The sequence below is a fragment of the Centropristis striata genome, chromosome 1 (assembly GCF_030273125.1).
Source record: "Centropristis striata isolate RG_2023a ecotype Rhode Island chromosome 1, C.striata_1.0, whole genome shotgun sequence".
Classification (NCBI taxonomy): domain Eukaryota; kingdom Metazoa; phylum Chordata; class Actinopteri; order Perciformes; family Serranidae; genus Centropristis; species Centropristis striata.
Window position 1 is genome coordinate 17080675 of NC_081517.1, and position 13964 is coordinate 17094638.

Below are 13964 nucleotides of genomic sequence, written 5' to 3' on the forward strand. Positions count from 1 at the left end.
CTCCGTTACTGCGTTTTGCCACCTCAGACAGCAATTCTGGACAGCTGCTTTTTTATAATCCTTCACGGGCCCCTGAAGGCATCAGGGCACAGGTGTAGCTGCACCGGTTGCGCCGTTGATATACACGCCACTGTGTTTCTCTAATGACTGCTTTCTTGCCTCATGTGTCACCATGAACAGGTGTGTATGCACAGTACCATGCCCAGGTAGCCACAATGTTAAGGACAGTAGTAATATTGCATATTCAAGATGTTTTTGTTGTTGCTGCCATTCTGATTGGGCACCAGCTAAAAAATAGGCAGTCCAGATGCTTTATGAGACTGCAAGTTTGAATAAAATATACTTTTTAAATAATGCATTTGTTGTGCCGTAACAGACTGCTGACTGTGTTGTCACCAGAATCTTCAACATGTAGAGATATATTGTGCTGTATGCTGACGTAGCTTTCTAGGGTGTGCAACCAATGTTGGCCTGCACTTTAAATTATTGAACGCCTGCATCCTGTGGGGAAAAAGTTGACCATGAATATAGAACTAAAGGTTTAACATGTACTTTCTGTTTATTTATAGCACACTCAAAGCTGAGAACTAACTCTCAGTCTTGTCTGAAAGTCTGATATTTGATGAATAGATATGCTATGGTGCGAAAATAAAACCTAATTTATTCATTGTAGCGGTCGTATTTGTTCACTGCAGGACGGATTGCGTCTGCTTTGCACTTTTATTTACATTTTAAGCTACTCTCAGTAAAACAAATCATCTAAAGGATGATGGAAGCTTTAGCCTTTTACTCACAGGACCGTTTCTCTCACTACAGCGATCATCTACAAACCTCAGAGCCAAAACTGTTGTGAGAGAAGCTGTGAACTTTACATTCAGCTGAAGGAATGTTGTCCATGTGCCTGCCAGGGATGACTGACGTGCATATGTCATGAAATCTGTGAGTGTTTACTAATACACTGACAGGATGCCAAGATCCAGAACAACTTGACAGACCAGAACTTTCTGTCAGCCAAAACAAGCGAAGACATCTTTAGCTGGTAACTTCAAGACATTACCTCACAGATGGACACAAGTTTGCACATCTCAAAAACCACAAATAGATGCTCACAAATTGCCAAACATGTCGACACATAACAGGTTGAGAGAGAGTTGAGAATAAGGAAGAGGGGGATTATGTATCTCTGTTTTATTAGTTGCTCTGTCAATTGTTCAGGGAAGGTAAAACATTTTGTCAGGGTCAAGACGGTGCAACCTGCAGAGAGGCTATCATAACTACTCCATCAAGACTCTGTCAGACTCATATCCTCACCAGGCATTATGTGGCACAACAAACATAAACACACACTTTCTAGCTAAGATGAGATACAACAAGGGGCTAACGTCTCAAATGCATCAAACATTAATCTTGACAACGCAACACTTGTTCCAAATGTTATAAACAGATTAACTGGAACCCCTGGAGCCTTCAGCTCAGGTCTGACACCTACTGGGCACTTCTGCTTACTGCGGCATTTGGGCAAAACATGACTTAGCAGATTTATTTATTATTTATTACTTATTTCAGCAATATGCAGCTTTGCATTCATACTGCACACATTGCCCAGTCTTTCACTGTGAACACTAGGGATTTTCATTGGGGGTTAGGCTCTGATATCCTGTGTCAAAAATACATAATACATTGCATAATTGAGTCCATGCTGCGGCACATGTTCAACATGCATATAAATGTTCTTTAAAAATATATAGCCCTGCAAAGACAGTTTGTAGAATGAAAATCAGAAAAGCATTCAATATATTAATAAATAAGTAAATTATTTGTGTGCTTGTGTGTATACATAGCTGAACAGTATGCAGACAATGTGGTTGTGTGTGTGTACAATTTAGTTATATATATTTGTGTCACTGTATTGATTCTAGACTGTATGCTTTATGTCTTGAATTCTAAACTATGGCCTTGGATCATCTTCCCTGTTGCAATGCTGAGGCGTCTTTTGAATAGCAGGTCCACCTGGGTCAAAATACTCTTTGTGTATGTTCGCTATATGCGATGTTAAACCAATGGACTTTCAATTTCCTTTTATTCAGTCCTTACGTTTCTGGGTCAGACCTTTTCATTATTTTATAACCAATGTGTTCTCAGACACATGCATACATAACAGCTTATGTTTGGCTTATAGCATTGTACCCAATCCCCAACTGTTGGGCTCCCATTTCAGGCTTTGAAAGTCTTTCAAATATATGTTTTATTTCTCACCTTTTCCATTCTTTCTGTCCCTCTCTCCAGCTGACAAAATGTCGATGACAGATCTGTTGAAAGCTGAGGAGATCAAGAAAGCTCTTGAAGCCTTTGCAGGTCTGTAACACTCGTGGAGTCGACGTGGTATTCTCAGCAGAAACGGGCCTACAAAGTTCCAGAAGTTAGCTTTGGATATAGATATAGCAAACAGTTTTCAAACAGTGTGTAGAAAGCTTATCCTGCTTTGTATGAGTGCAGAACATTTCAAATAAACTAATGCAAAGGTAGACATCAAAGAGCTGTTTGATGGTTCATTCTGTGCCTTCTGTCTTTCCTTTTGTAGGAGAAACATTTGACCCTAAAAAGTTCTTTGAATTGGTGGGAATGAGGGCCATGACAGCTGAAAACGTCAAGAAGGTCTTCAAGGTTCTGGATGTGGACGGTAGCGGCTTCATAGAGGAGGAGGAGCTAAAGTGAGGAAGTCACACAGACACAAAAATACACAAAAAAAGGGGCTAGGTCTACCCATTACACACATGACATTCTGTATAAAGATGTCCTGGACACCGTCATGTGGTCATTAACAATGATACTTTTCTCAGGTATGTACTGAAGGGCTTTTCCAAAGAGGGCAGAGATCTGACTGACTCTGAGACATCAGCATTCCTTAAAGCTGCAGACAAAGATGGAGATGGCAAGATCGGCATTGATGGTGAGAGAATGTAGGAACACTGCAAAGTATAACAATGTTTATTATAAAAGTAGAAGGTAGAAGGTGGCGAGTGTACAGATGAACACAAAGGCTAAAGATTGGTTGACATAACTCAGTGCTGCTGCTGCTGTGTGTGATTATATAATATACCAACATTTCGACAATGCTTGCTGCAAGGAAGGCATTATACGTTGTTTACCTTCTTTGCAAAACAACATCTGGTGGCCAATATGAATTCTGAAGACTGAAGTTAAAACAATAATACAAAAATATATAGGAAGATAGGATCAATTTTACAAGGCCTAAAACTAAAAGCTGGCTGAATTGCTGATGGAAATCATCATGTCTAAAAATTGATGTGTTCATAATTATTATTGTTTGCTCTCCGGGTGTAGTTCAGGTGTTCACAGGAGGTTATGAAATTTTGAGATTTAGACTAAATTCACACTAATTCTAGTTTTCAATGATGGGACTGATATTATTCCACTGATTACATTGTGAGCAAATTCTCTAAAAAAGACCAAAACTAACCTAAACTTTCCTGCCTCAAGCCCATTCTACCGACAGCTATCTTATTTAAGTTGTAGGTCAATAACATTTATCTCAGCTGTGCAAATATTCTCATTTTTTCTTTCAGAGTTTGAGGCCATGGTGCATGAGTAGGGGAAAGCCGAACACCCCCTTATTCTTCCTCCTCCTCTTCGTCCTGCATTCATATTTTGTTACTGCCACCTTCAAACTCCTTGCACTTTCCACGGGACCCTACACATGGAGTCAGACCAGGCCCACTAACTACAAAACACTGCGGGCCGACAGGAAGTTACCATGAGGAGAAAACAGGCATAACAGGCACCGGTGTCATTTTTGATTTTTCATTTTTTATGTATATTTAATCGCACATGCTGTATGGGTTTCAGAATCATTCTCAATGATTTCATGAAGATAGTTTGTGGTCTGAAAACAGGTGGTGCTAGTGCTGTAGATGGTGTAGATGTTATAAAGACTTCTTAAATCTTAATTTCCTTCCTCTGTGTATTTCAGGTAGTGCATCTTGTCTGATTGGTTTTACTTCTAGATGTTCACATATCAGTGCACTTTCCTCCCACTCCTCTTCCTCATCCACCTTCCTTCACCTCACCTCCTCTGCTCTATCTCCTCCTCCTCCACTCTCCCTGACTCCGATCAGATGATGTAGTAAATAATATGATATATAAGGATAGCTGTAAAGAGAGAAAAGATCTGAATAAGAAATGATAATAAAAAAACTTGAGTAATAACTGTCTCTTTACTTTTTGTTACTCACAGAGAACACAAAAACACAAAACTCAAAATTCATAATGCACCGAACATTGCAAAGCATGTCAATCACAAGACAGTGAAGAGGATGACAAATTTAGAAACACAAAGTGAGAGGCTATAGCTGAAGTTAAACCTTAAAGGACAACTATTACTGACATGTGAGAGAGTCCATATGAATCGTAATGAATTTAGGATTAAACATAAAGTCAGATTTTGATTTTCAGATCTGTCAAGTCAGATCTGTACACACGAACGAAACATTCTGATTAGAGAGACATCACTGAAAAAAATCAGCAAAGCAGAGAGCAAGACACATGACACCTTAAGTGAAGAAATCTCCATGTGATATTATTAGCTAAAAGGAATCGTTTGAGATTTTGGGAAATTAAATTATTTGTTCTGCTTGCCTACATTTAGATGAAAAGATTAATATTACTTGCACTAAATCTTTGCTGGAGCCAGCAGCAAGGCAGTGCAGCTTAGCATAACAACTGGAAACAGGGGAAAGGTTTAGCCTGGCTCTGTCTAGAGGTAACAAAAACAAGAAAATGTGGAAGCCACATTTAAGCTGTTTCCCCCAGTTGTCAGTCTTTGTTTTAAATATCGAGCTGCTGGCTGTAGCTTCATATTTAGCAAATGGATATAAGAGTTGCATCAATCTTTTTTCTCAGGAAGTAAGCCAGTACACATATTTACAAAAATGCCAAAAACATTTTACTATAACTATCTATCTCTACACCTATCTCTATACAAACTTTAATACTGTACAAAGAGTTGATAAAACAACTACTTCAAAAGTGTATGGTTGTGATTTTAAACTATTTAGATGTTCTACAGTATCACTTTTGCTTTTGGTACTTGAAAAATCTCATGTTATCTAACACTGTACAAAAAAAAACCTCACCAACCTTCTTCTGCCCCTCTCAAAGCCTTCATATTTCAGAGATGTCATTACATTCTCCCAAAACAAAAAAAATTGCACATCCTGCCCCCACAACCTGATCTGGCAGCCTCGGTTACAAACCCTGCCTGCATGAGTGCTGTCGGATCAGAGGATGTGTGGAGCAGATCTGTCATTGGTCGTCGTGGGGCGAAGCTTTACGGTGGCGAATGGGTTTGTGCCTCTGAAACAAGAGGATGATGAATAATGTTACACAATACCTCACACACTCAACTGCTTTCTGCCAACACACGATAAAAAAATACACACACATGCACAGGCCAGGTTGGGAAACTAACACCAGACTGCAGCCAGATAATGAAAAATTTTGGCTGTGGATATTGAGCAAAAAACTTCAGTGATCGGAATTATGGTTTAAAACACTGATGATCATTACCAAAATGTTTCTAAACTCAGATGAAAAATTTGTGCAGGAAATGCTACAAAAAACCTAGACAAAATGTAGGATTAAAAACAAAACACGAATGCATAGTGACAACCACAAAACTAATATGGATCTACAAATACTGCAAATGCACCTGCACTTTAACCATGATCACTTTAGTATTTTCTTCTTAATAGCACGTACATATACATAAACCCAGACAACTGCTACTAGCATAAATCCATTACTCTTTATATCCCTGATATATCCCTACTTGCATGAATCGGGAACATTTCAGACAAATCCCTAGATATAAGACTTATTAGCCAATAGATAATTCTTAATAAAAAAAGCAAAAGGTACTGGAATTTAAACCCTGATTCCAGGGAAAGCAAACATGTTCTGTGAACCATACCCACTGAAAATTACCTGGGAAACAGTGGGTTTTCAGGTGGCCCAGGGGGTGACAATGCCTAAAAAAGGAAAGGATTGTCAATATGAATATCCCAAAAAAATAAAGTAGAAAAGTGTAATAAAACCTCTGGTACCTGGACATCATATGCTGATTCACCCTTCCTGTCAGGGAGGGGAGAGATTGGTCGAAAATCTACAGAAGCCCTTCTAAGATTGTGACTCGTAGGAAGAGGAGGCGGTGGGGGAGGAGGCGGAGGTGTTTGTTCGTTGTAGCTTTTCGTCTGATTTGACTTTGTCTCCAAGACGGACTCCAGCTTCTTCTCAGGGAGAGGAGAGACCGGCCGGAAGTCTACAGAGGCTCTGCGGTTGGGAGTGGCTGGTGGCGGGACATCGCCAAAGCTCTTGCTCTCTGATGGGTCAGTGTGGGTGTCAGTCGGGTCCAGCAGATTGTTTAAGCTGTGGCTTCTTAGAGAACCACCACTGAGGGGTCAAAGGCACACATTAAGGAACATTTAGTGTTTCACATCAGGAAAGTGATCAATAATATTTTAATAGAAGGTAATAGGTAATAAAGCCTCCTTTTCTACTTCTGAACTGGGAAGTTTCCACAATCTGTAAATTATTTCTTACAAAGCAGCCAAATAAATATGTATTTTAGATATAAGTACAGTCATTATGTGCTGTGATACTTATAAGAAAACAATCCTTTCTTTTGGTGGTCAGAGTCAGGCCAAAGTTTAAGATCTGCAACAGAAAAGTGCTCCTACAAATGTTGGCCACCACAATATGGAGAATAATAATTCCTACCTTGTTGATAATGTGTTGGAAAAATCCTCAACAGGAGCCACATAAGCAGCAGGGAACCAGCCCTGACTGGAGGAGAAAAGAGAGACACACGAGGCAACTCTGTAAATCCTCTTGTATAAATACAGAATATACTGTATTCTATCAGAAAATACATACTGTGTTTTATAGTTTATATAACATTGATGTCAGCTGTGCTGCTTCTCTGCTTTTAATTATCAAAAAGTATTTTGTTTTACACTACTCTTTGGACTCCTGTCAAATAGAAACATTTTGATTCTCAGATTTTAGGTAAGAAAGAACTCTTACATTAGAAAGTGCTGAGTTTTGTCTTTTCCAAACACTCTGCCTATTCTCTCTGTGTTCCAAGGCCATCAACCTACTGCCTTTACAAATGATTCATCACACTGCGAGGCATTTTGTACTCATGATAAATGAACAAATGGCGTGTGTGGTTACCATTTCCATTCAATTTGATTTAAAATAATTTGTTAGCTTTCTTATCTCTGTTGTGACGCTGGTACAAGGAGGAGGAAAACCGTTTTGCCAGAATTTTATCAGTTGCAATTACTTGTTGTTGGTGAAAAACCACATAATCCCTTGTCTATGGCTCCCACACCTGCATGCAGAAACACATTTAAGTCTTCTATCTCAGCTACCCACCGCAGGCTGCTGTCAGTGCGTCCGTACAACCAGCCGTTGCGTGGCTCTTGGACCAGTACGGTGACAGTCTCGCCCCTGTTGAAAGGCAGAAGCTTTGGGTTGGATGAGGAGGGGTGAGAAACCAGGGCTCTCATGGCTCTCCCTCCACCCAGACCGAGAGATTCCCCCACTGAGCTGGAGCGAGAGCGACTAGGGAGGGGAGATGGAGCTGGAGGGTTGAGAATAAGTAGAGGAGAAAGCATGAAAGAAGAATAGGATGGAGAGAGAGAGAGTTAGACATAAAATAGCAGTTTCTCACTCATGCTTACATAAAAGGAAAATATAAAAGACCAACAAATTTATGCAATAACTCTATTGTGTTAATTTGCAGAGCAATTTTGTTTGGTTTCAAAGGTAGTCAGAATGTCATCACATTACCAAACGCTTCTCAGTGAAAAGATGCCTATTCAAAACAAGCTGATTGATTGGCTTCCAATTTTTTTCAAGATCATAAAACAACTTATTTTTTGACACAGTACTTTGTTTAGTCCAGGAACAAAAACATTCATTCAGAAAGTTTCACTGCTGATTCTAGACATTTTAAGTTAGTGCTGCAGAGGCAAATACTAATGATGTTTTTTGGCTTCAAAGGTTGTCAGAATGTTATCACCTTAATTTACAATAATCAGTTTCTACAAAGTACAGTTGTCCTCTCACCTCTAGAGGGCACTCTGCCCAGTGCCTGCTGCTCCCTCCTGGCCCAGGACATATCTTCATCTCTGGCTACTGTCTGCAGCAGGGAGCTCACTGAACCTCGCAGCTGCTCAGAAACAACATATACATACAGCAAATTAAATGCTATGCTCACTTACCTTTTTATAATATAAATCTAACAGTAGGGTGCTTCACGTACAGCAGCAAGCACACAGACAGTCTAAATTTACAAATTGTTTTTTACAGAAAGACCTGTCTCGCATATTATTTACACTTAGAGGCCATTTTATAAGGTACACCTGTAAAATGTAAAGCAACAGGCCGGCACCATGTGCTACAGTTTGTCCAAAATTCCTAATAAAGTGGCCAATGAGTACCTATTACTGTGCCAGTGAAGTGCAAAAACAAACAATTAAAAACAAGGAATTTGCTTTACTAAAATGTGCTAAAGTAACCTAATATACTGATAAAACAAGGGAATTCAATATAAAGGTCTGGGCCTAATTACATCCTCTAAAGTTCTTTTTTCCCTCTTTAGCTGGTAATAAAAAGGCCTTGGCCCTCATTTGATCATCTATGATAACCTCAACTCATCACAGGGTGTAAAACTTTCCATAAATCATATCTATGTGGCTATAAACAGACCCCAGTGCAGCATCCCGAGGAAATACAGCTTCTTTAGATGTTGTCTGATGCTTAGAATACTAATTAACTGAGTATAATGTTGACATTGGATCAAAATAATTGTCTAAACGCCTTGGTACCTGAGCATCTTGATCCAAATGTGTGGGAGTTCGAGGTCTGGACCCCCTGGTCTCATTCACTTTCTCCTTCCATCCATCTGCCTTCTGCTGGAGAGATGCACCAGTCTGAAAACAGATGAGAAAGGTGAGAACCTCATTAAATCTCAGGCAGCAACAAAATGAACACCAACGCTTCAATAAATGAGCCAGTGGACACCAAGACGTGAATTTCATATATAAAGAAGCAATTAACACGCGATCACATGGGTGGAATAAAAATGCTGTGCAGCAAAAGTCTTGTGTGTGTGTACACCTTGTTTATAAGGAAGAGTAGTGACTGAGTTAGGCCACAATGTTTCTCTGCCAAGAAGCGATACCTCCTCTCCTCCTCCTTCAGGATCTCCTGCTGGCTCTGCCTCAGGTACTGCATATACTCACTGTTCTCCTAAAACACACACGGGGAAGCATGCACACATACACATGTGAGAAATAACACACATGCAATGGCATAAGACTTGCTACTGAACTGTGTGGATGTGGATGTATTTTGTGCATAAAATATCTCAGTGAGTGTGTGAACCTGTAGAGGATTATACATGTGTATGTTTGTTTAACTACCAGAGAGTCTCTGTAGGCTCCTCGTCTGAGCTGTTTCTCCAAAGCCTCGGCCTGGTTCCTCACCTCCAGCTCATAGACTCTGCGGCTACCCTGAGGCACAGGAAAAAGATTGATTTATGCATCTCTGATGAGATAATAAAAAAAGTTTTCCTGAGACTAACTACCTCTAAACTGATTCTGGGTTTGACTGATTTAACCTCTCAGAAGATTCACATGGGTATTGGACATTCTTAGAAAGTTTTTAAATTTGCAGATATGCTTCATTTGCTTAATTTGAATAATTGATGGTGCTGTGTCTGGTACTGTGGCTAGACTACAGATGAGGGCTTAATGCAAAGTTGTTCATGGAAACAGGTGTTTTCTAGTTAGAAGATGTGAAAATTTAATAACCATTGATGTAGATATTAGTTACAAAATCTGTCGAACTATCTGTTGAACCACAAAGAAGGAATGAGCTATAGTTATAAAACTAATTTAGTCCACAAACATTTATCTAAAAAAAATGTGAGGACGAATGTCTGTCTCTCAATAACTTTGAAAATATGTAAGAATTTAGAGAATGAAGAATATACAAATCATTGCAATACTACACTTTATTACGACACTTATTTATGCTAACAGCATAGCAGCCTAATTGTTTCCATAAATCATACTTCTAGTCCAGTAAAATGACATGCTTCTTATCTCAGCCCAGTCCTACAGGAAGATATAAAAATATATGCTTCCGCCCTTTGTAAACTCACATCAATGTACTCCTCATCCAGTTTGACATTCTTCTCCATGGCTTGCAACACTTCTATCTGGAACCATCGAAACTGTAACAGGAAGAACAACAATGTGCCTGTGATGCAGCCAAGTCATTATGGAAACTTTCCTTGTTCAAACAGTAGATTGTTTTGTGTGACTGAATCTATATGCAAATGTACTGCGTCCTCAGGCCAACTTTTTAATCAGAGGCCATGTTTTGCTTATTCACATCACAAGGCCACTGCAATCAAGCGCAAGGGTTCGAGTGGCACTATGAATTTTAAACTAGCAGTGAAATGCAAGCAGGAACTCATCTCCTAAAAGCTTTCTGTAAAGCTCAGCTTTGGTGCACAAGTTTTAACGAGGCAAACCAGATTCTACCAGCATCTGACAAAGAATTCTTAATGAACAAAGAATTTGGGGAAATATAATTTTTTGTTGTCTTTCCAAGAGTAAGAAAGGTTTGCTATCAATGCTACATAAAATGCTAATATGATAATATTCCAATATGATACAGTATTCTTTAACAATGTCTGCTGTATGTCACTGCTACACATTTATGCTTAAAGTCAAATGGATTAAATAAACAACTAACTTTACAATATTGTTTCACTTTGGGAGTTATTTATTGTGGTAACTCTTTATTTAAATATGACCACCAAGCATAATTACAAGCCTTTGAAAACACTTTTTGTAAAACTTTTCAAAACAATTCTAATTTTAAACCTTTGCCAGTGTTTGAGACTGATGGGACCCTGTTTTCTGGTTTGAATAACATGAGTATCGACTGAATACATGTACTGACCACTCCTTCCATCTCTGCCGTCAGTCTTCTCTGTGTTTCCGATATCTGGATCAGAACATCCCCTGTTTCAAAACAAAAAGACTAAATCTTGACTGACCAGCACCACATATATATTTATACAGTTTATATTGTTTGTTGTGTTATAATATAATTCATTTATATTTTACATGTACTTGCAAAACATTTTTATTTTGATGTGCACCAAGTTTGCCACCTGAAGAAAGTAAATGTAAAATATTTACTAATTTTCAATATCTAGAATTGAAATGACCCAGTGACATTTTAGCTTAACCATTGATTTAATGTTATCACTCAGTTTGCATAAAGTCATGCCCAGAAAAGAAAGCACAATACTTAAGCAGGAACGTCAGTAATTTGATGAATTTAACACAACTCAACACTGCTCAAGTGATCATGCTAAGATGGTGGAAAGTTAGCCAAAGCCTTTATATTATGGGTGCCTCTGGTGTTGTCTATTGTCATGGATTGTGGTTGAGCTAATGAATTGAGTGCAGCTGAAAGACTGTCCCCATCGATAATTTAAAGGCTGTCACTCAATAGGGCCCACAGTCACGCTGTGGCTCCCTGACCTTCTCAGTTAGCCAACCTAGCAGAACTATGTGTGTCACGCTGTGCTAGCAATGATGGACAAGCTCACACACTCTCAATGGGGTTGCCTTAGCATAATGCTAATTTGAATGCTATCACACCTCCCCGGGGTCAGAGTGAAAGTGAAGCTTGTGGAAAATACACACTCAGGACTGCGCACCTACACACACGGATACATTTACAAAAGAGGATGAGAAAGAGCAGTGGATGGAGGTCATTTTCAGCTTCCTGAGTGTGTTTAGTATTTATCAATCTGGGATGCGTCAGTATGATTGTGCTTGACATTAACTTGATGAAGCACTTAGCAATCTCAAGAGGACAATTATGGTTCTGTAATGAATGCAATAAATTAGGGGTGAAACCTGTAATGAAAAGATTGAATAATTTATCATACATACACACACACACACACACACACACATACACATACTTACCAAGAGAGCGAGATGAAAGCGTGTGAAGGGCCTGGTCACCCATCTTAGCCACAGCGCTGAAGTAGGCCTCACTGCAAACTGCTAAAGCTGTCGGGCATGCACACACATAAATGCATAATAAAACCACAAGCTTTTAAAATACTTAATATTATAGTTATAGGCTTTGAGGTAACATCAAAACCAGTAAAAGTCATCTTAATTGGGTCAATCAATTCTACCTTTATTCATTATAAACACAAGCCTGCAGTGCTGCTGACATGTGATATGTGATTTTGGTCTAGGAATAGCCCTGTGCCAGTGGGTGTAGATTTACCACGCTGCCTTGTTGCCCTGTGACTGACGGCCTGTTCCTTTTTTTATCAGGCCGAGAGGTACATTAATGATACATGCTGCTCACCCAATTACCAACATAACACGTGAAAGACTGGAGAAACGTACAGTGGAGAGAAAGTATTAGTGAGGTCAGTCAGGCAAATACAATGGTCAGAACTGTTTTCTAAACTTTGGTAGCTCAAGAAGTCTTGAGGAAAGGAGGTTTAATATTCTTCTTCATGTGTAAATATAGTATATAGTTGCCAAATGAACCCCATAATAGATTACAAGGCACTGTTATTTATGGTTGTTATTTAAAATAACTGTAAGAAAATGTGCACGCACGGTCACACACTCCATCAGCAATCTCACACACAACACACACACACACACACACACACACACACACACACACACACACACACACTATCCACCAGTCAGTCACAAGCTCACTCACCTTGGAAAGCTTTGACATAGCTGTTTCCTAAAGCAACAAGCTTCTGGAGGCCAGGATTGAAATGCTCCATCAGGTTCTACAGTGACACACACAAAGATAAATGCATGCAAACCAAGAAATCAAAAAACAGCTACAACTTAAATCTACCATTAAACACACTTGAATTTTAAATCTGACAGATACTTACTCAAGTCTCTCCAGCCAGGTTATGTTTAAATATACATCACAATTCTTCCTCCCATTTAAAATACTACATTACAGCCAACATGCCCAGACTATGAACACAGACCAAATGTAGAGAATGAGGAGACAAATTAAACTCACCGAATAGACAGTTAAAGTTGATCGGTGCAGCTGATCACTGGTGGCTCCAGACATTGTGACCAATTTAATTTCAAAGACAATATGAACTTCAACACAGAAAAGGCCTCAAAACGAACATCAGAGACAGAACAAACTTCTACAAAGAATCTGTATTGCCATTCAAACTTCTGTAGAAGTTTCCTCAGGCGGTTCTTGTCCTTTGTGTGTCAGCTTCTTAAGACAGTGAAAGTCACCTTCACTGGAGTCCCACTGTTCCTGCTGTTATTCCGAAGACTGATAACACCTGTCTGATGGAATGATAGTGCTTTTCTCCCTCTATCCCTTTGTCTGTCATCCGTTAATGAGCCCTTTACCCCCTTGTCAGCAACGGTTTTCGTGGAAAGAACGGGCAAGTGAGCGAGGGGATGAGAAAAGGGAGTAGGTGCCATCGATATGACCGGGCCAGGTAAATTATTGATTGAAGCCCTGAAAGGAAAGGAGAAAGAGGACAGCCAGCTGCCCAATTAGCTGTGACGTAGACTCACACCTGAGGGAGGACCTCAACTCTGGTGAAACAAACTACTGCTTTAAAAAATTTACAAATTAGATGCTAAACTAAAATGGGATACAAAGTCACTTCATAAATCCAATTTAGTAAATATCTGAACATCAATCACACATACAGGTACATCTGCTTCATAAGACTCACATATCAAATATCTATGAGCTATATACTGTACACCTCTCACACACAAAGTACATGAAATTAATATGAGGATCACCTCTCT

General features: G+C 39.3%; 2 protein-coding genes across 4 annotated transcripts in view; one reads left to right on the forward strand and one right to left on the reverse strand.

The window, feature by feature from the left end:
• Window positions 1-4034, forward strand: part of pvalb7 (parvalbumin 7) — a 46531-nt gene extending 42497 nt beyond the window's left edge. For all 3 annotated transcript variants that reach the window (XM_059333039.1, XM_059333047.1, XM_059333053.1), the window contains exons 2-5: window positions 2287-2355; window positions 2582-2711; window positions 2841-2950; window positions 3588-4034. In XM_059333039.1, coding sequence (XP_059189022.1) covers window positions 2295-2355; window positions 2582-2711; window positions 2841-2950; window positions 3588-3613 — 327 coding nt within the window. In that variant the 5' untranslated portion in view covers window positions 2287-2294 and the 3' untranslated portion in view covers window positions 3614-4034. The remainder of the gene's footprint in view (window positions 1-2286; window positions 2356-2581; window positions 2712-2840; window positions 2951-3587) is intronic.
• On the reverse strand, window positions 3955-13660 carry baiap2l2b (BAR/IMD domain containing adaptor protein 2 like 2b). The gene is made up of 14 exons (XM_059333062.1): window positions 13198-13660; window positions 12874-12949; window positions 12105-12191; window positions 11062-11123; window positions 10253-10324; window positions 9510-9599; window positions 9205-9336; window positions 8913-9017; window positions 8152-8254; window positions 7456-7663; window positions 6796-6861; window positions 6123-6468; window positions 6004-6047; window positions 3955-5373 (listed from the first exon to the last, which is right to left on the reverse strand). The coding sequence occupies exons 1-14, from the start codon at window positions 13249-13251 to the stop codon at window positions 5298-5300; spliced, it is 1521 nt and encodes a 506-aa protein (XP_059189045.1). The 5' UTR covers window positions 13252-13660; the 3' UTR covers window positions 3955-5297.
• Between the last annotated feature and the right edge of the window lie 304 nt (window positions 13661-13964).